This window comes from Anguilla anguilla, chromosome 13 (assembly GCF_013347855.1).
Source record: "Anguilla anguilla isolate fAngAng1 chromosome 13, fAngAng1.pri, whole genome shotgun sequence".
Taxonomy (NCBI): Eukaryota; Metazoa; Chordata; class Actinopteri; order Anguilliformes; family Anguillidae; genus Anguilla; species Anguilla anguilla.
Window position 1 is genome coordinate 38,257,229 of NC_049213.1, and position 26,473 is coordinate 38,283,701.

The 26,473-nt window shown below is 40.7% G+C and overlaps 1 protein-coding gene and 1 long non-coding RNA gene across 3 annotated transcripts in view; both read right to left on the reverse strand.

The window, feature by feature from the left end:
* LOC118211441 (hemicentin-1-like) overlaps nucleotides 1–26,473 on the reverse strand; it is a 202,790-nt gene that overhangs the window by 139,704 nt on the left and 36,613 nt on the right. The window contains exons 12-25 of the mRNA XM_035388640.1: nucleotides 19,902–20,180; nucleotides 19,231–19,527; nucleotides 18,053–18,331; nucleotides 17,387–17,683; nucleotides 16,217–16,495; nucleotides 15,226–15,501; nucleotides 14,811–14,912; nucleotides 14,277–14,327; nucleotides 13,613–13,672; nucleotides 13,187–13,240; nucleotides 12,880–12,932; nucleotides 1,385–1,751; nucleotides 528–806; nucleotides 34–309 (exon numbers count right to left, since the gene is read on the reverse strand). Coding sequence (XP_035244531.1) covers nucleotides 34–309; nucleotides 528–806; nucleotides 1,385–1,751; nucleotides 12,880–12,932; nucleotides 13,187–13,240; nucleotides 13,613–13,672; nucleotides 14,277–14,327; nucleotides 14,811–14,912; nucleotides 15,226–15,501; nucleotides 16,217–16,495; nucleotides 17,387–17,683; nucleotides 18,053–18,331; nucleotides 19,231–19,527; nucleotides 19,902–20,180 — 2,949 coding nt within the window. The remainder of the gene's footprint in view (nucleotides 1–33; nucleotides 310–527; nucleotides 807–1,384; nucleotides 1,752–12,879; nucleotides 12,933–13,186; nucleotides 13,241–13,612; nucleotides 13,673–14,276; nucleotides 14,328–14,810; nucleotides 14,913–15,225; nucleotides 15,502–16,216; nucleotides 16,496–17,386; nucleotides 17,684–18,052; nucleotides 18,332–19,230; nucleotides 19,528–19,901; nucleotides 20,181–26,473) is intronic.
* LOC118211689 lies at nucleotides 5,539–7,048 on the reverse strand. Of its 2 annotated transcripts, XR_004762057.1 has the most exons (4): nucleotides 6,891–7,048; nucleotides 6,710–6,757; nucleotides 5,748–5,788; nucleotides 5,614–5,627 (listed from the first exon to the last, which is right to left on the reverse strand). It is a non-coding gene; the product is annotated as an uncharacterized LOC118211689 (long non-coding RNA). The 2 variants fall into 2 exon arrangements; XR_004762058.1 differs by lacking the exon at nucleotides 6,710–6,757 and having other exon boundaries at nucleotides 5,539–5,627.

Here is a 26,473-nt window from a genome sequence, read left to right on the forward strand (position 1 = left end):
ATTTGTATCATTATGTAATAAATGAGATCTTACCGTTAACTTTGAGTGCAACCATATTGCTGCTGCCAGTAAAAAGTACTCTTTCCTTATGTTGTCCTTGACATGAGTATGTTCCTGCGTCTGATTGAGCAGCAGACAGGATCTCATAGGTGTCCTCATTCATGTCCACAGGAAGTTCTCGTCCATCTCTGTACCATTTATGTATCCACACAGGAGAGGGGTCCTGAATGTCACAGTGCAGAGTCGCTCTCTCTCTGTTAAAGATGTTTGTCCATCCAGTCTGTAGAGTCAGAACCACGGGTGGGAGTGCTGGACAGACCAGGAAACAAAGTACAAGATGAAGATGGAGTCACAGGAATACCTGCTTTTTATGGATTGCTGATGCCTGTCAGTCGACAACCTTCTATATAATATTACAAAGGTAACAAAAAAAAATCATTTGCAAATGCTGGATATTAATTATTGAACTTTTAAATAAGCATTAATATATGTCTAGCTAGCTCTCACAGCACAACAACATTACTCACCATCTACAGTCAGAGTCACATCTTTGCTCATTTCAGTGTAAACAGGGCTTCCTGGTGTTCCTCCTCTGCAGGAGTATCTTCCTCTGTGTGACTGATCTAGAGCTGGGATTGTGAACTCATTTCCTCTGGAGAGCGCATTGTTGATAGGAGCTCCATCTCTGTACCACAGATAACCCCACTCAGTCTGACGGGACTGAATCTCACATTTGAGAGTCACTTTCTCAGTGGGATAGAACTTCCTCCATGCAGGGTTCAGAGTTATCACAGAAGATTGTAGAGCTGCCAGTACAGGACACAATCAAACCCAGCACAGGGACAAAGAACTTCACTTCCATCAAAATATAAACACAATTAGTTATAATGAAGCTCCAACTGTCTCTGTGCCAATTTTACAGTCACAAGAGCGTAATAAGGCATGCTAAAAACAGTGAAGTAACAGGAAGAACTACATGTGCATATTCCAGATTATGAAGAAAGATGTGGACTACAAAGCAATTTATTTTTGCCCTTAACTTACAAATGCATTGCTGCAAATGCTGGCTTTTAGTCACAATCACGTGCCTTCAACTGCAGTGTGCACAATTAGAATGTGGTTACACTTTAGGAGCATCAATGTGAACAGGCAGCCCAATGAAGACAGCCTGACAAACTCACTTCCTTTTCAATCACTAATATGTTAGCATGTTCGTTCTGTTCTCCTGTACACACGCTACTCTTGCTCTACAGTTTTTTTTTTCACATCTTTGAATTTAAGAGGTTCTGTTGCTCATCAAAAAAACAGAAATACGATTTTCTAAATATACATCTCTTTGAAGAGAAGTATATTCTGCAAGTAAAATGCTAATATCTTGTCTTACATGTCACTGTCAGAGTATGTGGAGAGCTGATTATCTTGCGATTTTCAGTCTTTGCTTCACACCTATACTGAGCACTGTCAGACTCAGTCACACGACTCAGGATATAAGTAGAGAATCCTTCTCCAGTATAGGACTTGAATGTGGTCTCTTTAGCTTCTCTTAGCTTCTTCCAGGTATATTCCCATCGGATGAATGGATCTGAATCCTCAACCTTACAGGTAAGACGCACAGTCTCCCCTGACCACACATTTGACCTCTGCGGATCAGCAGTCAGGACAATTCGAGCTCTGGTCTCTAGAGAAGAAATATTATCCCAGTGAAAACAAAGGATGTGAAATGGCTTCCTAAAACATGCATTCAACATTAACTAACAGCAGGCAAAAATGTTCACAAACAGCCAATGTTTACTTATTGATTGGCAATTTCACAAAATTTGCTTGAAAATGAATTTGTGTTAGAGCAGTGTAGTTAGTTTCAAATTAAAATGGCATGTTTTATTTTAATAAAAGAAAGAAAACTTGCTCATATTTGAGGGACATGAAGATACAGTGGATACTGAGTTTGTTGTGTTCTATATGTAAGCACAATGTACAATTAATAAGCTAAAACATTCTGTTTGGGTCAATACCCCATTTCTTTTATAAATGGTCTTTATGAAGAAAGCAGTATATAATTGGATGCACATGAATAATAAATATACTTGCCAGCCTCTTGTACAAAGTATATCAGGACAACTAGTCCGACTGGAGGAAAAAAAAGAAAATGAAAATTTACCAATAAGGCAATTTAGCAGCACAAATGTAGGGCACAGTCATTTTGTGTACATATGACTTCATGAAGAACCTTTGGAAGACACAAAAAAAAAACAGGAGAGAAACAAAAGAAATGCCAAAAGCCTTCTTATGTCATTGATGTATAGAAGGGAACAGAGGGTAATATTTGTATGTACGAGTGAGAGGCAGTGTTCAGCGTAGTTATTTTGATGGTAAAGCCTGAAAAGCACTTTGAAAGCACGGGGACCTTATAAACCTACACTTAGGGAGATAGCATACCATCCGCTCCAGTTTGCGATGTTATTTTATTAGTACTTCATAAACATGTAACAGGTTGTGTTCAAGAAATGAGAAGGAAATGTACTTTATGGCTGAATTATATTAATTCCACAGAACAGGACGATGTTCTTATTCACACAGTGATACATAGTGACTCATTCACACCTAGAATGCATCATTTACAATGTTATTCTGATTCTGAGTGTAATTCATTCTTGTTTTAATTCACTATAAGAAAGACAAAATGGAAAAACTCACCTATTGCTGTGGTGAACTCATGCATGTTGAGCTTTCTCTCCCCTGCTCTTTCTCTAACAGGTATAACCCTGCAGCGCTGGTTGGTTTTGTTAGCGGATATGTTTCATTCTATTAATACAGCTGTGGTCAGGCATTGTCTGGAAACATCAGTGTGGTTAAAGCTACGTCTCATAATGATATTATGGGTGTTTATAGATGTAAAATACTATATATTGTATACTATGTGCTAGTTGAAGACGTTTGCGGAAATTCTCACTTTTCCTGCGCCTGCCACTCTCCACCACCAGCTCCCCTTGCTCTCCCCTTGCCACCTCTGGCAGCAGCAGGTCTGGAAGACTGTAGAAAATATCTACATCAGCTATCCAGTTTACTAATCCATTAACTGAAGTCCATTGATAAGTTTTTTTAACCAAATACCCCACCCCCGTAAATATTTAAAACACGCACCACAATTTCACACCACATGTATCATTCAAAATCAGGCCTACTCCTTATTTGTAAGAGTACTGAATATTAGGCCTACATTGCAGGCATTTAGCAGACGCTCGTATCCCGAGCGACAGCATTTTACATAGCATTTACATTGCATCCACGAATACAGCTGGATATACAGCTACTGAAGCATTGCAGGTTAAGTACCTTGGAACAAAGGCAGTGTTCTACCTGGGAATCATGCCACCCATATAATAATACATATATTGTAAGAATGTATTTAGATGCTCACCTATATACATTTGAATCAAGTCCTTCACTAAACAAGCCCTCTGCACTTTTTTGGATGAAAAATTGCTGTGGATTTTGTTCACTGGATCCTTCTCGTGAAAAAGACACCGACTTTTCCGTGATCTTGTCGTCCGTGGATTTCCAAAACGCACTGAAGGTGAGGAACCCCCAAGCTTTTTTTGGCGTCCCACATGTTAGAAGATAAGAGACCGTTTTCGCTAAATCATTGCCACCGTAAAATGGGTTATAGAGATAGAACCGTGAGTTGTGACACTTTCAAACGGTATGTCGTGTTACCAGGCTGGTTTAATTTCACCATAATGCAACTGAACGAATGCAACTGAACCCACTCCACGGGGTTAAGGCAAAGGCTGTTTGTGTACACATTTGTAAGGCCCGTATACGACTGGCTTTACCAGAGCGCTTGGAATTATTGGGTTCTCTCTGCAGATAGCATAGTTTAGTGTCATAACGCACAAAACTTTGCCAAGTCCATTGTCACTGAATAGTTCCGTATGCCTTTTATGGTCGCCGGTCGGGGCTCAGCTCTCCACCACACCACACCACCCACTTCCCGTTTCACACCAGCAAACACCGCCCCTTGCTGACGCTACAGCGCTCTGGATATTGCAGGAACGCCTCAGCACGGCTGCGTGCGCACGCAGACAGACACCCAGCCGCACCAGACGAGAGTGAAACAAGCCGCGCGTGCCGCGGTTTTGTACAAGACGCCGGCTATCTTTAAAAAGGCAGCTCGCCTCGCAACCGAGAGGTATTCCACGGTAACTAGACATTGCCTTTTCCCCAGTTTCTAGCCAAGTCCCACACGCACTCGGACGATTGCTGGAGACTCTTCCTACCGTGTCGAAATGTTCTACCAGTAAATTTATAGTCATGTCTATGACCATATCGGGAAAATACTTCCGCGAGTAAATTGCGCTACTTTAGTAACTCGATAGGGAAGACGAAATGTCAGAAGGCCGTCTGTAGACGCGCTGCGGGAAGCCATCACCTACAGCTGATTTCCCTGCTTTTGTTAAGCGCATTTTTTTCTTTGGCTTTTACTTTCGTTTTGACAGCAACGCGTGGAGTGTTACCGTGTGCAAGAGGTAAGCTGTACAGTGGTTGCCTCTAGTAAAGCTAGAACTGGTGACTTTTTTGGGTCCTGTCTGGCCAACATTAAACTGCAGCATGAACCACATTTCACCTAACTGGAGTGAATTTTTCACTTATTGAAAGAAGAAACAGGGTCAATCCATAGCATATGGGCACAATAAAATATGTTTGTTGTCTTTCACATCTGATATAGTGACCCCTGCTTTGCTCAAGTTCATTTTTGGCTGTAATACTTTTTCCTTTTAAGAGCATTAAAAAGCTTTCAACAGGTAATATGATCTTCCCAGTATATTTTCACATTAATAAAACAATGTTTTGATATACAATATGTAGTTCCTCAATCTTAAGTTGAATTATAAATGTATATTTTCTGTAACCAAGTCTATCAACATCGATAAAATACAAGCATGTATAAGTTTGTCAATTCGATTAAATAAGTCCAATCAAGTTTAAAATAGCAGTATTTTCTGTTCTAGAACAGTGGCGCCACCTAATGTATTCTGCAGGAAATACAAATCTGAGTAATGCATTTTGAATAGTATTGTGCTTCCACGTAAAAAAAAAATTGTACTTGGCAATCATCAGTATTCTGAATGTTCCTATTAGAATGCAGAGTAATTTACACCATAAAAAACACATTACTTAAACATGTTAAAAACCTTTTACATGTTTGGGCAAGCAAAACATCAGCAAGCTCTGTTACTTGCGGGTTGGAATCTTAATTCAATTTCTCCAGTCATTATGAAAGAATATAACACACATGGTGAAAATGAAAGAAACAAATAATTAGGATGAAATCAAACTGAACATTTGAAGAATAAAGGTTAACATATCAAGACTTGAATGCCTTATAATTTCACAGCTATGTCGTAAGTAGTAAAAAAAAAAAAAGCTCATGAAATGAAGCACATGCATGCAGTCTAAAGGTAAGCCATGTAGTCAGAGATCAGTGCTCTGGATACACATACAGTACAGTCATCTCAGAAACCATGGGATGACCTTTTCCTACATTACATGAAATCCTCACTCTTTGCTTTGCGATCACAGCCATCTGCACTGGTCCTAAGCGAGATGTTTTTCTCTTCACTGGCCAGCTAAAACAAATGAGAAATGGTCACAACTACAGATTCACAGAAGCAGTGTCACGAACAGAAATATGGCCAAAACAAATCATCAAAATACACCCAGGTAGAGTTAACAGTGCATCACAGTACCTTTGTTGTGAGATCTTCTGGATCCTCTTTTGGTGGGGGTACTATGAACGCAAACACGAGATATGAGAATGTAATAGCTTTATTCAGTCTCCAGGGCTAGCACAGCCAGAATGATCATGAAATGGATGATATCAGGACGGGGTCAGGATTTTAACCCTTGTCCTTGTGGTCGGAGTCTAGAGCTCTACCACTGGGCTAGACTCAAAGACTGATGAACCCAAAAGCAGAGAACAAAAAAACTGGATTCCAAAAAATATACACAGGAATGTAATTAGGCACAACAGTCTTTAGGTTCCAAAGAACACGATCCAAAAAACTTGTAAACAAGTTTCAAAATACAAAATATTTCAAAATACAAAAAACTCATAATGAAACTAAACACAAGAGAGTTTTCAAGCACAGCAACAGTCCAACAAAAGCAAGCACAAGGTAGCACTTACTCAAGGTAGACCAGGCAAAGACTGAGCAAAGACAGCTACAAAACGGCAACTTAAATACACAACACAATTAAGACACAGGTGGAACATATTACCAAGACAATCTCAAAGACAGAAACAAAAGGAAACCAAAAGTCTATGGGTGCCATCTTTTGGCCAAAAGAATGTATTACAGTCCAGATGCTGACAGTTAAATTCTAAAATTATCGCATGATAATTCATATAAATCTATGCGCAAAAAACATGATTCAAAATATAATTTACTTAATAATATTTACTATTTAAATATCTACTATTTGTGTGTGATAATAATGGCACAATAATTAATTTAATTTTTTTTGTAGCAGAAGTGAACTCGGAAATCAACACTATCAGTAACATTAAAGAATTTAGCTTTATCTTATACTAGGCAGATTGAAAATAAACACTACATTTAATTTTGTTAATAGTTATGTAGAGTTTGCCTCATCTTATACTGGACAGATGAAAAAAAATAAAAGAGTTGTAATTTATTTATGAAATTACCACAAAATGTCATCATAGTCTCCAGGGTAGGCACAGCCTGAGGACGAGCTGAAACACCAGAATGATTATAAAATGTTTTTTAGATGAATGAATCTACAATAAATGAAATCCTTGCTTCTGTGCATGTGTTTTTTGGTTTGTTTATTTGTGCCATTTTTCTGCCCAATTTAGTCGTACATACCAATTCCTCAGTCGATGCGTTATCCTCTGTCGGTCTCCTCCGATACATGTGGAGTCGGCAGCCGATTCTTTTCACCTGACAGCGAGGAGTTTCACTGGGAGAGAGTAACGCGAGCAGAGGTTCATGCTATCTCCCCCAGATGCCCTCCCTGCTGGACAGGCGCCCTGACCAATCAGTAGGAGTCGCTAATGCTCAGGACTCATACCCTCACTGGCTTCACACCCGCGAACACAGCGTCTTCACCCAGCCGAAAGTACCACTGCCGGGGATTGAACCCAGGTCTCTGAGGTGGTAGGCGAGTGCTTATACCGCTACACTACCCTTGCTTCTGTGCATGTTTGACAACATACACTGACATACGAGTGTGCATGTGCCTTAATAATGACACTGATTCATTTTAATCTAGTTTTAGCAAAGGAGAACTCTGAAATCAGCAACACAAGACATGACATTACAGTTGTTTGCTTTGTCAGCAGATGGTGAATTTGTGTACTAAATTCAATGTAACTGACATTGTATCAGCCGCAATTTCCTCTTTATTTCAAGGTCTTTACTTACAAATTTCTGAATGACTCTTTATGGATAAAGTACAGAACAATAAAATAAATAAGATGTGCATGAATAATGAAAATACTTGCCTGTCTCTTGTACAAAGACAGTCAGGACAACAAGGCCTACCGGGGGAAAAAAATAACATTTTATTAGCTATTCCAGTTCAGAATCAGAATCGTATTTTATTGCCAAGTACGTTTACACATACGAGGAATTTGTTTTGGTCAACACACCGAGGCAGCCATCTGCGGCGCCAACTTATTAGATGAGAAATGAGAGAACAGGAGGAAGGAGGAGGAAAAAAACTGTCCTTTCAATGAAACGAGAGGGCACTCGTTTCATTGAAACGAAGAAAAACCTCAGCACATAGCAACATCATAAAAACATTACAAACATTACAACAAAACTCGAAGACTTGCACATGTGGTAGGGGGCAGGGTGTCGGGGAGGGGAAGTGTCGCAGCACAGACACTGGGGGGAGCGCGCAGCCGCTCAGGCGCATCGCATCAACCCTCAGCAGACTGCACTGTAACGGGGGGAGGGGGGGTGGGAGCCAAGAAGGCGTTGAGTAGGAGGTGGTGTGTGTGTTACGTATCTTCGTGTGCGTGTGTGTGTAAGTCCATGGACTTCATCTCCACCACAGTCTCAACATTGTCTCTGCCGTCTGATACTGATGACGAGGACACGGCCGTTGCCGTGGAGACGACCTCGAAGAGTCCTGATCCAGATCCAGTTATTCACCCTTAAAGCAAACCCAGTACATATGAAGGGCACAGAAATGTTGTGTAGATATTATCTCAACAGGAAAATTTGGAAAAAACAGAAAAAAAGAAAGTAGCTAGCTGATCCGAGCTCGGAGCTTGCACCTCGTAGCTAGCTGATCTGAGCTCGGAGCTTGCACCTTGCAGCTAGCTGATCCGAGCTCGTGGTCAAAACGCCTTTCAGGGATGGCGAACGGCACCTAAAGGAGCCTTGGTGTGCTTGTGAACCTCAACACGTTGACATGCCAAGCAGGCATTCGCCCAGTCCCCGACATCCTTCTTCAGGCCGTGCCACACAAACTTCTCGGACATTAATGTTTGCGACGCCTGGCGGCCCGGATGGGACAGGTTGTGCAAAGCATCGAAAACACGCCGCCGCCGCCAAACCCCAGGGCACCGCTGGTCTCGCGACGCCAGTGGACACATCGCAAAGGAGCAGCAGGCAGGAAGTACCGAAACTCGCATCCTGCAGCTGCAGGCCTGTGGTCGGCGTGCGTAACGCCTGCACTTCGGGGTCAGACGCTTGGTCAGCAGCCATCTGAGTGTAATCTACACCGAAATGGACCGCGCCCGCCGTAGATCATGAAAGACGGTCTGCCGCCACGTTGTCCTTTTCAGCGACGTGCTGAATGTCCGTGGCGAACTCCGAATTGAACGCTAACTGCCTTTGTTGACGGGCGGACCATGGCTCCGAAGCTTTAGCCATAGCTAGAGCCAAAGGTTTGTGGTCTACGAAGGCAGTGAATGTGTGGCCCTCGAGCAGGAAACGAAAGTGTCGCACAGCTAAATAAAGGCCGAGGAGCTCGCGATCAAATGTGCTATATTTGCGTTCAGCGGGGCGGAGCTGGCGGCTAAAAAAAAGTGAGCGGTTGCCCAAACCCCGTCCACCAGCGGTTCCTGCACCCCGCCAACCACCAGCGGTTCCTGCACCCCGCCAACCACCAGCTTTTTGTGCACCCCGCCAACCACGAAATCAACAAATCTTTCTCTCTTTTTGGGCGATTATAAATCTTGAAAAGCACTTTCTGCTCACAGGGACCCCATTTACCCTTACCTTGGGAGACAGCATACCTTCCACTCGCACTTCGTAAACACGTAACAGGTTGTGTTCAAAAAAAGGATGCTGATCTCATCTACACAATGATACATCACGCAGTGACTCATTCACACCTAGAATGCATCATTCACAATGTTATTTTGATTCTGAGTGTGAATCCTTCTTGTTTCAATTCAGTGATAAGAAAGACAGAATAAAAAACTTACCTATTGCTGTGGTGACCTCATACACGTTGAGCTTTCTCTCCCCTGCTCTTTCTCTAACAGGTATAACCCTGCAGCGCTGGCTGATTTTAGCGGATATGTTGCATTCTTTTAATACAGCTGTGGTCAGGCATTGGCTGGAAACATCAGTGTGGTTAAAGCTACGTCTCATAAACCATGCACAGAAAAAGTCCAAAACTATATACAGACACGAACCTGCATACACGCGTTATATCCAGCTATAAAACTAGATGCAAAGTAAGAAGTTGTGTAAGTCACTCTGCATAAGTGTTGGCTAAATACCTGTAATGTTAACAGCCTTTCTTGATAGTTTCCCTCCCAGGCGTAGTCTAGTTTCTTGCTTTACATTGCTTTGGGGGTCTAGTTAAATTTAATTTGTAGATTAACGTTACTTGTATTTTACTTAAAACATGAAAGTGAACAAGACGTCTCTGTCATCCACTGTTCTCGAGCTAGCTAATACATGTCACTAAGTAGGCGTTAATAACTTCATTCCCTTATGCAATACTGACACTCTTGACATTCAAATTATATCAGAATGTTCAACGCATATGTTTAGCAAAAGTCACAAACGGGGAGCCATGTGCATTTCATGACGGCAGATTGTTTATTTTCTTAAAAAGTTGTAACAGCTGACCGCTGTGGCATTTCTACTGCTTAACTACTTTTTCAGTAAGAGTTCCATCCTCAACTGCGAGCTCCCAGCTCCCCGAGCCACTCCCAGTTTCTTGATCCGAGCTCAAACCTCGCACCTCAGAGCTTCGAGCTAGCTCGCACCTTGCAGCTAGCTGATCCCAGCTTGGAGCTCCTCGTAGCTTGAGTGCCAGCTCCCACCTCGCAGATGGTAGTGCAGGGTTTAAATGAAGGAGGCAAGCCGTTTGGTTCTCAGGTACTGACAAAATGACAAAAACTGCTTTAACAGCACAAACAAGCCCGCTTTCGCAGACTTGGCATTTCTCACATGGATCTCGCATCGCCCCTCCTTTAGTCTCCTTCTATGGAGAGTAATTATAATGTTGTTAACATGTGAATGCGATTTTGGCGGACTTCCTGCTGAGCAAAATTCACATAGTAATGAGTAAAGTTTAACGAAGCATACATGGTCTAATTGATCAAATTTAAAACTTTTAAAACAATTCATATTATTTGCCAATGGGCGCATTGGAAAGTCGCGATTCTAAGGTTTCTGTCAATGTTTTTGTTGCGTCTGTATGATAACAGCACGTGCAATGAATCATCCAAATAGAAACGAAAGTTAATTTCATCTTGTCGAGCTCCAACGGCGGAGCTCTCGACCCCAGAGGGTTAAGCTGCTTTTTAAAGGAGTCCACCTGTCCACAATTCTTAAGTCCAATGGGAGAGAGTTCCAGAGTTTCGGGGCTATAACCTCAAAAGCACAGTCTCCTTTTGTTTTGAGCCTGGAGCGAGGAATAACCAACAAACCCTGATCAGAGGACCTTAGATTCCTACTGGGCTTATATGGCTGCAGTAGCTCTTTAATGTAGACAGGTGCCTGACCATGCAAGGCTCTGCAAACAATTACAAAAATCTTGAAATGGATTCTGAATTTGATAGGAAGCCAGTGGAGAGATTTCAGGATTGGCATTACGTGAGACCTTTTGGGGGACCTGGTCAGGAGCTTAGCAGCAGCATTTTGAGGCTTAAACGAAAAGTATAATTGAATATCGTCCGCATAACAATAGGAGGAGACATAATTAAAATTGCTTATTATCTGCCCGAGAGGAAGCAAGTACATTATAAACAGCAGCGGGCCTAGGACAGAACCTTGGGGAACACCACAAAAAAGAGATTCAGCTGATGAGACATAATTATGGACTGTAACCGAGAAAGTCCTGTCTGACAGGTACGAGGAAAACCAATCCAAAGCTGATCCAGAAATACCCACCCACTGCCTGAGCCTCTCAATCAAAATACGGTGGGTCCACCGTATCAAAAGCAGAACTGAGATCTAACAGAACCAATACAGAACATTCTCCTGCATCACCCTTCATTAGCAGATCATTTGACACTCTGAGAAGAGCTGTTTCTGTTGAGTGCAACCGACGGAAGCCAGACTGAAACTTCTCTAAAATGTTGTGCTCGTCTAAGACAGCTGTTAGCTGCTTAGCAACCACTTTTTCTAAGAACTTATCTATAAAAGGTAATTTAGAAATAGGCCTGTAGTATATATCTATTTATATAAAGAGAGAAGTGCAATGGTTCAGAGAGACTTGTCAACACTCTCCTGCGCATATGCATATGCGTATAGACATTTCACCACTCACATTTTGCACAATTGCATATTGTTATTATTACTAAACAATAAACTGCATTCATTTTAAGCTGGGATTCCTCTTTGACTCTTACCACTGCACACCCAGCCGTTTTTAGGTTCTAACACTTAGATCCAAGGATATCTGCACCCTGCAGTCACTCACCTGTACACTAGTGTCATAGCAGGATACACAATGTATTTATGCAGGCTACACAAGCAAGTCACCTCCACGTCAACCAAGATAGACAGCGAACCGTATTGAGCCACACTACTGGCGGACAGCAGTCTCCTTCTTCTATACCTAACCGTTAGCCCAGAGGAAAGGTTAAAACACTATATAATCAAGATAACATTAAATTAATCCCGTTGCAGTAAAACTACATGCATTCCTTAGCCACTCAGATACTTCCGCTGTTTGGTATGCAGAGGGGTTTCTTACAGTTGGCGACCTTGATGTTATAAGTTCTGTTGGTGACCTGTTTGGTGTATCTGAGGGGTTTCTTACATAGGTGATCATCAGTATTCTGAATATTCCTACTAGAATGCAGAGTAATTTACACCATTAAAAAAACACATTGATTTAGCTTGACAAAAACTTTTAGATGCATTGGGCAAGAAAAACATCGGCAAGATTTCAGTTACCTGGGGGTTAAAATTTTGATTAAATTTCTCCTGTCATTATGTAAGGAATATCACACATATGGCTAAAATTTAAGAAAAAAATAAAAATTAGGATACAATCAAACTATGTATGTCGTAAGATATAAATAAAAAAAAAGCACAAATAAAAGCTTTTAAGCTGAAATAAAATCAAGCACATGTATCCAACATAAAGGTAAGCCATGTACTCTGGGATCAGTGCTTTGGATACACCTACAGTGATACATCTTTTATTTAATGTATGAAAATGACATTTTCCTTCATTACATAAAATCCTCATTCTTTCCTTTGCGATCACAGCCATCTGCGCTGGTCCTGAGCGAGATGATTTTCCTCTTCACTGGCCAGCTAAAACAAATGAGAAATAGTCACAACTACAGATTCAGAGAAGCAATATCACAAACAGAAATATGGGCAAACCAAATTATCAAAATACAGCCAAGCCGAGTTTACAGAGTACCGCAGTACCTTTGAATGATGTGAGATCTTCTGGATTCTGTTTTGGTGGGAGTACTATGAAAGCAAACAAGAGATGTGAAAAAATATTAAGGAATATACATGTTCACATAGGTGTCAGTCATTATGGAAGCAAAACTCGTTGAACTGGCATATATCAAAATGTAACAATGTATTCAGGCAACCAAGTCACATAGTCATGCATCTATAGATAATGATAATGCATTACATTTTCTTTTTTACATACATTATGAATTAGCATCAATTAAAAATAAAATGAAAACAAAGAAAGAATTGGATAAAGATAGTACCTTCAGTCTTTGTTTTCAGGTCCAGAATAGAATAAAGTTCAATGCTGCAAGCAGCTACAAATACAATATAAATATAATGAATTAAATAACAAAAAATTCTGAGAAAAAGGCACTAAATTACAGAATTAACGGTCAATTTACTGGTATGCTATAAAAATTAATTGAATTCAGTAATACCTTTTTGCAAAAATATATATACTAATTTATCAAAAAAAACATGAAATCCAAATTTATTTTATAATTGTGTACTCAAAGGTGAATGAGGGACAATGCCTTTTTTTTGTCATTGTTGGATTTTCTTTCCAAACAGAAAACAATATCTATGCTCAGAAGGATTTGTGGTATCAGAACCTGAAGTAAAAGTTCACTATGAAAAGACCTTTTTCAACAAAATGGTCTAACAATACATCATAAATTAGGAAATACCTTTTGCTTCAGTGGATTGTTCTTCATTACTGACATGTTCAAGGTCCGCACACAGGTTTTCTGAAATACATATTGTAAGGCAGAGAAAAAGTAACATAACATAACTGGCCATTCAGCCCAACAGTGTTCGCCATTTTCCTACCACTAAAGTGTACTTGGTGCTCGGGTTACCTACAAACTAGATGGCATCTAGCACCATATCAAACCTGGCCTTGAGAACCCCCAGAGTTTCTGCCTCTACTACATGACACGGCAAACTAATCCACACAGTGACTATTTACTGCCTGGGTGAAAAAATACTTTCTAATGTTTGTGCGGAAGTTGGCTTTTGCTAATTTCCATTTATACCCCCTCGTTCTAGCTTTTATCTTTCATATCAGGAACCAATTTGGTTGCCCTTCTCTGAACCATTTCCTTTATATCTTTGTTCTAGTACAGTCCCCAGAACTGCACACAATACTCTAAGTATGGTCTGACAAAGGTATTGTGGTCTGTAAAAGTAAGTACGGTATTCAATAAGTAGGTTCTCTGGTGCAGATTAGATGGGTGGACAGACTTCATCTTTTAAGGGCCTCCTGTGAGACAAAGACATTCACAGCACAAAATGACTCACTAAGAGGTCAGAAATATTAACAAGGGGAAATGGAAACAGTAAATTTCTCACCTGTGGGTGGCTTTGACAAAAACATGTCATTCTGTGGTGTCATCTTGTAAGCTGTTTAACACAGTGGAATACACACACACATGGGATAGAGGCAGTCAGTTAATTTAAACAATGTTAGTTTTCTGTATTTTTGTTTCTATACATCTTTAAACAATATGTTCAGTACTTCAGATAATACTGTCTGTAGCCCATATTGCACGTTTTCCCTACTCCTACATTTCCTGTGCTCAATATAAAACCAAGTCATTTGAATGAGGACTCTCCACAACATGTTGACCAATGTGGAACAGTGAACACAGTAGCAGTGTAGTGCCATGGGGAAGGAGCTCCACTTGTAAACTTGCAGGTTTGATTCCAAAGTACCACACTGCCAAAGGTACCCTTGATCAACACACTTAATCTGGATTGCTTTAGTATGGAATCCAGCTGTATAAATTGGAACTATGTGAAAATGCAGAAGTTCTGTACATTGCTGTGGTAAATGCCTGTAATGTAAAAGAAACGCAATGAGCCGGTGGCACAATTCACACTCACCCAACTGCCTTTTCCTTCTCAGGCAAACACAGCCCAAGACTGTGAGGATGAGTCCGAGCAAGACTGAGCTGGCCACAGAAACCAGAACTTTCCGCTTTAGGCCTGACAGACAAGGGAACACAAAACAAAGGGAGGGACCCAAAATCATGCAACTCATTATAAATGACCAGCATTATGACCTGTAATGGCTGAACTACATTGGCTGCATTAGCTGCATGGATTGGCTTCGACTGCTTATCCTTAAACTCAAAATACCATGGTGCACTGTGGAGTACTGACTGAGTCTATTGCAAACAAGATAGCGTGATTTCCTTTCACATGCTGTGCTCACCACAAGCGCTTGAAGGGTGGTGGAGGAAGTGGTCTTGGGTGAGGCACATTTCATTAATAGCCTGACAAAAGGAGTGGAACTCACCAATGTTGTTTTCTCTAAATCCTTCGCTGATCTCTGTGTAAGACGGTTGGCCTGTTCGGTTTCCTCTGCATTTATATTCACTGCTGTAAGAGTCGTTTCCAGCGGTGAGTGTGAGTCTGACCCTGCTGAGGTCCAGTGGAAGATGCCGTCCGTCTCTGTACCATGTGTAGTTCCACTCAGCAGAGCTCCCCTCAACCTGACACCTCAGAGTCAGACTGTCTGACCTGAAGATCTCTGTCCATGCAGTCTCCAGAGTCAGCACAGCCTGAGGACGAGCTGAAACGCCACAATGATTAGGAAATGGTTGATTAGAGCATCGTGCACAACTATGAATTATAATACATCAAAGCGCCATGCCCAAAACATGATTTAAAATATCACTTATTTGGTGCATGTATGTTTGCACTTCGATGTCGCAGATTGCCCGGTGACACTGTCATGTTTAAACAGGCAAGGGCTTTCCCCCAAAGTGTAGGGGAAGCACAGAATAGTCTAGAATGTGATTGTATTCTGTAGAATTAAAATTAGCCTTCACTAGAACTAAGGGGCCTAGCCCAAACAATTAAAAACATCCCCAGACCAAAGAGTGTCCAGATCCTTTTGGTCATATACCATATAGAACATTTCAGAATTATTTGCTTTATCATATACTAGACTGAGAAATAAAGCAGTAAAATGGATTTCTTATGTTACCAGTTATGCTGAGCTGGAGACCATATAATAAAGTTATTTGTTATGTAACAGATGACTGCTCACCCAGCAATCACCCAGACCATACAATACAATACAATACAATACAAAAAGCTCTTATATAGCGCTCTTCATGCGTACACCCCAGGGTGCTTTACAAAAAAAATAAAAAATATAAATAAATAAATAACCAACCTAAGAAGTCAAAACTAAGAGGAATAGGCACATGAGAATCATGGTATGTATAAATTAACATAAATATAGGTCTGTGTAGTTTTCACAGCACAGCAACATTACTCACCATCTACAGTCAGGCTCACATCATTGCTCATTTTAGTGTAAACAGCTCTTCCTGGTATTCTCCCTCTGCAGGAGTATCTTCCACTGTGTGACTGATCTAGAGCTGGGATTGTGTACTCATTTCCTCTGGAGAGCGCACTGTTCATAGAGGCTCCATCTCTGTACCACAGATAACTCCACTCAGTCTGAATGAACTTAATCTCACATTTGAGAGTCACTTTCTCAGTGGGGTAGAACTTCCTCCATGCAGGGTTCAGGGATAGCACAGCAGGCGGTGGAGCTGCCAGCACAGGACACAATCAAACCAAGCTCAGGGACAAAGAATTTCAGCAGTTCAGAAGAATTCAGTTAATATGTGTGCATTAACTGAATAAAAAATGCCAAGTACAAACTTTTTTTTTCAACTTCTATCTACAATAACACAAAAATATGACTTGTACTTAAAAATAGTCTTTGAGATGACATTTCTTAAAATATTCTTAATTTGGCTTTAATTACAATTAAATGAATTATTGGAAGTCTATCTAATCATTGTGCAGTCAGAGGTGGAGGGGTGGGAGAGAAGTGCCTATTTTACTTGCCTGTAATGCATGTAAAATAGGCATTAAGTTGCAAGAAATATTGCAAAAAGAAGCTTAAATGTGCAAGGTCAAGTAAACACTGAGGCAAAAACGTTATTCCCAGTCAGGAATTGCAAAGCAGCTTTAAGATTTCCAGGTGCAGTTTTCAGTACACACTCAGAAGGCAGAAGACAAATATCTTGTGCTGTGTAGCAAGAGAAACTGTCATGAAACTACACCACAACTACAGGAAGAACTCAATGCTCCTAGAGAGAAACCAGTTCCCCTGATTACAGTGAAATGGCAACTACGATCATACAAAAAAGCATGCAAAAATGTTCAGACAACAAATGTTTATGCATGTGTGCTTGTATGCAAGTACAATGAAAATAATATTTATTTTGTTTTTGTATGTGTGTCTGTGTGTGTAGACATGCATGTGCTCATGTGTGTTTGTATGCATGTATAGTAATGGCACTACGATTCATTTTATTTTAGTTGTACCAGGTGAAGGTGAACTGTGAAAGTAACATTATAATATCATTACATAATAATTAGCTGTATCATATACTAGACTGATAAAAAGCAGTGAAATGTATTTATTATGTTACCAGTTATGTTGAGCTGGAGAGAGTCACTGTACGGTGTGTAGAAAGGGGGTCTCCCTCTCCTTGCTCGGCAGCAGTACTCTCCACCATGTGAAACTGCAGCAGAGTGGATGGTGTAATTGGACCCATCAGTGCTGCTGGAGTCAGTGCTGTTCAGTGCTGTTCCCTGTGTTTCTTTGAACCAGAGATACTCCCAGCCAGCAGGATCTGTGCCAGCCCTGCAGCTCAGGGTCACTGTATCTCCTGTGAAGATCTCTCCACTGGGGGGGTCCACAGCCAGCAGGGGTTTGGGGGCCTCCCCTACAAAACAGGTATAATTTCACCCGCAGGTAAAACACTAGAAAACCAGAGTAACATTAAGACACTTGCTATTATAAACAGGACTGCACAAACCATAACTCACCATATAATAAAGTTATTTGTTATGTAACAGATGATTGCTCACCCAGCATTCACCCAGACCATACAATACAATAAGCTCTTATATAGCGCTCTTCATGCGTACATCCCAGGGTGCTTTACAAGAAAAATAAAATATATAAATAAATAAACAAATAACCAATCTATGAAGTCAAAACTAACAGGTATAGGCACATGGGAATCATGGTACGTATAAATTAACATAAATATAGGTCTGTGTAGTTTTCACAGCACAGCATCATTACTCACCACCTACAGTCAGGATCACATCTTTGCTCATTTCAGTGTAAACAGCTCTTCCTGGTATTCCTCCTCTGCAGGAGTATCTTCCACTGTGTGACTGATCTAGAGCTGGGATTGTGTACTCATCTTCTCTGGAGAGCGCACTGTTGATAGGGGCTCCATCTCTGTACCACATATAACCCCACTCAGTCTGACGGGTCTGAATCTCACATTTGAGAGTCACTTTCTCAGTGGGGTAGAACTTCCTCCATGCAGGGTTCAGGGTTAGCCCAGCAGGTGGTGGAGCTGTCAGTAAAGGACACAATAAAAGCCAGCACAGAGACAAAGAACTTCAGCAGTTCAGAAGAATTCAGTTAATATGTGTGCATGTACCGAATAAAAAATGCCAAGTACAAACTTTTTATTTTTCAATTTCTATCTACAATAACAGAAAAATATGACTTTTACTTAAAATAGTCTTAGACATGACATTTCTTAAAATATTCTTAATTTGGATTTAATTACAATTAAATTAATTATTGGAAGTCTATCTAATCATTGTGCAGTCAGAGGTGGAGGGGTGGGAGAGAAGTGCCTATTTTACTTGCCTGTAATGCATGTAAAATAGGCATTAAGTTGCAAGAAATATTGCAAAGAAGGAGTTAAGCTTAAATGTGCAAGGTCAAGTAAACATTGAGGCAAAAAGGTTATTCCCAGTCAGGAATTGCAAAGCAGCTTTAAGATTTCCAGGTGCAGTTTTCAGTACATACTCAGAAGGCAGAAGACAAATATTGTGTGCTGTGTAGCAAGAGAAACTGTCATGAAACTACACCACAGCCACAGGAAGAACTCAATGCTACTAGGGAGAAACCAGTTCACCTGATTACAGTGAAATGGCAACTACAATCATACAAAAAAGCATGCAAAGATGTACAGACAGCAAATGTTTATGCATGTGTGCTTGTATGCAAGTACAATGAAAATAATATTGATTTTGTTTTTGTATGTGTGTGTCTGTGTGTGTACACATGCATGTGCTCATGTGCGTTTGTATGCATGTACAGTAATGACACTACGATTCATTTGACTTTAGTTGTACCAGGTGAAGGTGAACTGTAAAAGTAACATTATATAACATTACAGAATTATTAGCTGTATCATATACTAGACTGATAAAAAGCAGTAAATTGTATTTCTTATGTTACCAGTTATGCTGAGCTGGAGAGAGTCACTGTACGGTGTGTAGAAAGCGAGTCTCCCTCTCCCTGCTCGGCACCAGTACTCTCCACCATGTGAAACTGCAGCAGAGCGGATGGTGTAATTGGACCCGTCAGTGCTGCTGGAGTCAGTGCTGGTCAGTGCTGCTCCCTGTGTTTCTTTGAACCAGAGATACTCCCAGCCAGCAGGATCTGTGCCAGCCCTGCAGCTCAGGGTCACTGTATCTCCTGTGAAGATCTCTCCACTGGGGGGGTCCAGAGTCAGCAGGGGTTTGGGGGCCTCCCCTACAAAACAGTTATAATTTCACCCACAGGTCAAAACACCAGAAAACCAGAGTAACATTAAGACACTTGCTATTATAAACAGAGCTGCACAAACCATAACTCACCATAAAATAAAGTTATTTGTTATGTAACAGATGATTGCTCACCCAGCATTCACCCAGACCATGCAATACAATACAAGACAATAAGCTCTTATATAGCGCTCTTCATGCGTACATCCCAGGGTGCCTTACAAAACATTTTTTAAATATAAATAAATAAATAACCAACCTAAGAAGTCAAAACTAAGAGGAATAGGCACATGAGAATCATGGAACATATAAATTAACATAAATATAGGTCTGTGTAGTTCACAGCACAGCAACATTACTCACCATCTACAGTCAGGGTCACATCTTTGCTCATTTCAGTGTAAACAGCTCTTCCTGGTATTGCTCCTTTGCAGGAGTATCTTCCACTGTGTGACTGATTTAGAGCTGGGATTGTGTACTCATCTTCTCTGGAGAGCGCACTGTTCATAGAGGCTCCATCTCTGTACCACAGATAACTCCACTCAGTCTGAATGAACTTAATCTCACATTTGAGAGTCACTTTCTCAGTGGGGTAGAACTTCCTCCATGCAGGGTTCAGGGTTAGCACAGCAGGCGGTGGAGCTGCCAGCACAGGACACAATCAAACCCAGCTCAGGGACAAAGAATTTCAGCAGTTCAGAAGAATTCAGTTAATATGTGTGCATTAACTGAATAAAAAATGCCAAGTACAAACTTTTTTTTTCAACTTCTATCTACAATAACACAAAAATATGACTTGTACTTAAAAATAGTCTTTGAGATGACATTTCTTAAAATATTCTTAATTTGGCTTTAATTACAATTAAATGAATTATTGGAAGTCTATCTAATCATTGTGCAGTCAGAGGTGGAGGAGTGGGAGAGAAGTGCCTATTTTACTTGCCTGTAATGCATGTAAAATAGGCATTAAGTTGCAAGAAATATTGCAAAAAGAAGCTTAAATGTGCAAGGTCAAGTAAACACTGAGGCAAAAACGTTATTCCCAGTGAGGAATTGCAAAGCAGCTTTAAGATTTCCAAGTGCAGTTTTCAGTACACACTCAGAAGGCAGAAGACAAATATCTTGTGCTGTGTAGCAAGAGAAACTGTCATGAAACTACACCACAACTACAGGAAGAACTCAATGCTCCTAGAGAGAAACCAGTTCCCCTGATTACAGTGAAATGGCAACTACGATCATACAAAAAAGCATGCAAAAATGTTCAGACAACAAATGTTTATGCATGTGTGCTTGTATGCAAGTACAATGAAAACAATATTTATTTTGTTTTTGTATGTGTGTCTGTGTGTGTAGACATGCATGTGCTCATGTGTGTTTGTATGCATGTATAGTAATGGCACTACGATTCATTTTATTTTAGTTGTACCAGGTGAAGGTGAACTGTGAAAGTAACATTATATCATTACATAATAATTAGCTGTATCATATACTAGACTGATAAAAAGCAGTAAAATGTATATATTATGTTACCAGTTATGTTGAGCTGGAGAGAGTCACTGTACGGTGTGTAGAAAGGAGCTCTCCCTCTCCTTGCTCGGCAGCAGTACTCTCCACCATGTGAAACTGCAGCAGAGTGGATGGTGTAATTGGACCCATCAGTGCTGCTGGAGTCAGTGCTGTTCAGTGCTGTTCCCTGTGTTTCTTTGAACCAGAGATACTCCCAGCCAGCAGGATCTGTGCCAGCCCTGCAGCTCAGGGTCACTGTATCTCCTGTGAAGATCTCTCCACTGGGGGGGTCCACAGCCAGCAGGGGTTTGGGGGCCTCCCCTACAAAACAGGTATAATTTCACCCGCAGGTAAAACACTAGAAAACCAGAGTAACATTAAGACACTTGCTATTATAAACAGGACTGCACAAACCATAACTCACCATATAATAAAGTTACTTGTTTGGTAACAGATGATTGCTCACCCAGCATTCACCCAGACCATACAATAAAATACAATACAACACAATAAGCTCTTATATAGCGCTCTTCATGCGTACATCCCAGGGTGCTTTACAAAAAAAATAAAAAATATAAATAAATAAATAACCAACCTACGAAGTCAAAACTAAGACGAATAGGCACATGAGAATCATGGTACCTATAAATTAACATAAATATAGGTCTGTGTTGTATTCACAGCACAGCAACATTACTCACCATCTACAGTCAGGGTCACATCTTTGCTCATTTCATTGTGAACAGGTCTTCCTGGTATTCCTCCTCTGCAGGAGTATCTTCCTCTGTGTGACTGATCAAGAGCTGGGATTGTGTACTCATTTCCACTGCTGGAGAGCGTACTGTTAATAGGGGTTCCATCTCTGTACCACAGATAACTCCACTCAGTCTGAATTAACTTAATCTCACATTTGAGAGTCACTTTCTCAGTGGGGTAGAACTTCGTCCATGCAGGGTTCAGGGTTAGCACAGCAGACAGTGAAGCTGCCAGTACAGGACACAATTAAACCAGCACTGGGACAAAGAACTTCACCTCCTCAGAATTTTTTTTTCTTTTTTTCAGCAGGCATTCAGGAATCTTCCCGGTACATGTATTAATAAATCTGTGAAAATTTCTTAGGCGACATACATTTTCATTTTCCAGTGTAAAATATTAATTGTGCAAAGTGCCCTGGTTAATAGAATCCACTGTCGAAATATAAACACAAGTAGTTATAATGAAGCCCCAACTGTCTCTGTGCCAATTTTACAGTCACAAGAGTGCTAAAAACAGTGAAGTAACAAGAAGAACTACATGTGCATATTCCAGATTATTAAGAAAGATATGGACTACAAAGCAATTATTTTTGCCCTTAACTTACAAATGCATTTCTGAAAATGCTAGCTTTTAGTCACAATCAAAATTGGTACGTAAACTTTGATGATTTCGGAAAGTGTAAAAGTGTGTTAAAAAAAATAAAATGAAAGCCTTCATTCAATTGTTAGTCAAAATTAAGTTTGAGTGAAGACTGAATCTAGGGCAGTATGTGCCTTCAACTGCAGTGTGCACAATTAGAATGTGGTTACACTTTAGGAGCATCAGTGTGAACAGGCAGCCCAATGGAGAGAGCCTGACAAACTCACTTCCTTTTCAATCACTAATACATGTTCTTTCTGTTCTCCTGTATACACACTACTCTTGCGCTACAGTTTTTAAAATTTATTTTCACATCTTTGAATTTAAGGTTCTGTTGCTCATCAAAAAAACAGAAATATGATTTTCTAAAGATACATCTCTTTGAAGTGAAGTATCATTCTGCAAGTAAAATGCTAATATATTGTCTTACATGTCACTGTCAGAGTATGTGATTAGCTGATTATCTCGCGATTTTCAACCTTTGCTTCACACCGATACTGAGCACTGTCAGACTCAGTCACACAACTCAGGGTGTAAGCAGAGAACCCTTCTCCAGTATAGGAGTTGAATGTGGTCTCTTTAGCTTCTCTTAGCTTCTTCCAGGAATATTCCCATTGGGTGGATGGATCTGAACCCTCGACCTTACAGGTAAGACGCACAGTCTCCCCTGACCACACATTTGACCTCTGCGGATCAGCAGTCAGGACAACCTGAGCACTGGTCTCTCAAGAACAAACATTATCCCAGTGAGAACAAAGGATGTGAAATGGCTTCCTAAAACAAGCATTCAGCATTACCACCACGCACAGACAGCCAATGTTTACGTATTGATTAGCAATTTCAGAAACTTTACTTGCAGCCTTAATTGCTGGTATTGATAAACAGAGCATGAATTCATGTTACAGCAGTAAAGTTAGTTTCAAATTAGAATGGCACGTGTTATTTTAATAAAACAAAGCAAACTTGCTCATATTTTGAGGGACACGAAGATACAGCAGATGCTGAATTTGTAGTGTAAGCACAATGTACAATTAATAAGCTAGAACCTTCTGTTTTGTTCAATATTCCCTTTGTTTCCCATAAAATGCACTTTATGGATAAATCAGTATGAATAAGATGCACGTGAATAATAAAAATACTTGCCTGCCTCTTGTACAAAGAACATCAGGTCAACCAGTCCAACTGGAGGGAAAAAAATTAAAATGAGGGTTTTTTTTTTTTTTTTTTACCAATAAAGCAAATCAGCAGCACAAATGCAGTGCACAGAAACACAAAAACAGGAGAGAAACAAAAGAAATGCCCAAAGCCTCCTTGTGTCCTTGATATGAGGGAACAGGGGGTAATATTTGTAAGTAGGAGTATGAGGCAGCGTTCAGCATAGTTATTTTGATGGTGAAGCCTGAAAAGCACTTTGAAAGCACGGGGACCCTATAAACCTACACTTAGGGAGATAGCATACCATCCACTCCAGTTTGCCATGTTATTAGTACTTATTAGTACTTATTCACACAGTGATGCATGGTGACTCATCCACACCTAGAATGCATCATTCACAATGTTATTCTGATTCTGAGCGTGATTCCTTCTTGTTTCAATTCACTATAACAAGGACAGAATGAAAAACTCACCTATTGCTGTGGTGAACTCATACATGTTGACCATTCTCTCCCCTGCTCTTTCTCAAAGAGGTACAGCCCTGCAGCGCTGGATGGTTTTGTTAGCGGATGTGTCTCATTCTTTTAATAGAGCTGTGATCAGACACTGGTGTGGTTAAAGCTACTTCTCATGAACCACGTAAAAAAAAACACTTCTAAATAACTCACAGACACAAACCTGCACATTCCCACATTTAAAGTGAATACCTTTCTGGAATTTTTATATTTATTTATGCATTTATTTATTTGTTTGTTTGCTTGTTTTCAATTATTTATTATGTTGTGGTTATGAACATGCAGCAATGTGACTACACAATGAGAGGAGAAAGTAATGAAGACCATGATCTACACACGAGATGGGCGTGCAGTTAGAGACAGGAAATTAGATACAAGGGCGAATACAGAGCAGTATAACGCCTCCTGCATCACACCTTTTTTATCACGTCTGAAAATGACATGCCCACAATAAAATGGCTACTACCTTGAGCCCTTTTGACTACAGGCATAAACCTGGCTCTGCTGAAAGGTAACCCTTGGGAGACCCTTTGCCAAGAGTCAGAATTGCTCTTAAAAAATAATAAATCAGAAAGTAGGCTAATAGAAGCTCATACACAGTGGAAGTTTTTTCTCTCACCTAAAAGATTATTATTTTATTCTTTTTAGTGGAATGGATACAAATGCCAGATGGGTTTAAAAATACAATGAAGCCACAGCCACACCATTGGGCAAATCCTGGTTCAAAATTGAATACCACCAAAAATTTGCATTCTGCATTGTTTTCTTTTTTCTAAGCTATGTCTAGCCAGGTTTCCAAAAAGGCCATTTGGAGACTCAAAAAGGACACTTGGTTACCAAATGATATTATGGGTGTTTATGGATGTAAAATACATTGTATACTATGTGCTAGTTGAAGACGTTTGCGGAAATTCTCACTTTACCTGCGCCTGCCACTCTCCACCACCCTCCCCTTGCTCTCCCCTTGCTACCTCTGGCAGCAGCAGGTCTGGAAGACTGTAGAAAATATCTACATCAGCTATCTACTTTACTAATCCATTAACTAAAGTCCATTGATCAAAGTTTTTTCTTTTCTTTCCCCAAATACCCCACCCCCATCAACATGTCAAACACGTACCAATTTCACACCAAATGTATCATTCAAAATCAGGCCTACTCCTTATGTATAAGAGTACCGAATATTACATTGCAGGCATTTAGAAAACGCTCGTATCCCGAGCGACTTACATTTTACATAGCATTTACATTGCATCCATTCATACAGCTGGATATACAGCTACTGAAGCAAAGCAGGTTAAGTACCTTGGTCAAGCGAACAAAGGCACTGTTCTACCTGGGAATTGTGCCGCCCATATAATAATACATATATTGTGAGAATGTATTTAGATGCTCACCGATATAGATCTGAATCAAGTCCTTCACTGAACAAGTCCTCTACACGTTTTTTGGATGAAAAATTGCTGTGGATTTTGTTCAGTGGATCCTTCTCGTGAAAAAGACACCGACTTTACCGTGATCTTGTCGTCCGTGGATTTCCAAAACGCACTGAAGGTGAGGAACCCCCAAGCTTTTTTTGGCGTCCCACATGTCAGAAGATAAGAGACCGTTTTCGCTAAATCTGTGCCACCGTAAAATGGGTTATAGAGATAGAACCGTGAGTTTTAACACTTTCAAACGGTATGTCGTGTTACCAGGCTGCTTTAATTTAACCATAATGCAACTGAACGAATTCAACTGAACCCACTCCACGGGGTGAAGGCAAAGGCTGTTTATGTACACATTTATCAGGCCCGTATACGACTGGCTGTACCAGAGCGCTTGGAATTATTGGGTTCTCTCTGCAGATAGCATAGTTTAGTGTCATAACGCACAAAACTTTGCTAAGTCCATTGTCACTGAATAGTTCCGTATGCCGTTTATGGTCGCCGGTCGGGGCTCAGCTCTCCATCACACCACACCACCCACTTCCCGTTTCACACCAGCAAACACCGCCCCCTGCTGACGCTACAGCGCTCCGGACATTGCAGGAACGCCTCAGCACAGCTGCGTGCACACGCAGACAGACACCCAGCCGCACCAGACGAGAGTGAAACAAGCCGCGCCTGCCGCGGTTTTGTACAAGACGCCGGCTATCTTTAAAAAGGTAGCTCGCCTCGCAACCGAGAGGCAATCCACGGTAACGAGACAACATTGCCTTTTCACCAGTTTCTAGCCAAGACCCACTCGCTCTCGGACAAGGCTGCTGCTCAAGACTGTCCCTGTGTTCTGTCGATTTGGCCTACCTTGTCGAAATGTTCTAATTTATAGTCATGTCTATGACCATATCGGGAAAATACTTCCGCGAGTAAACTGCGCTACTTTCGT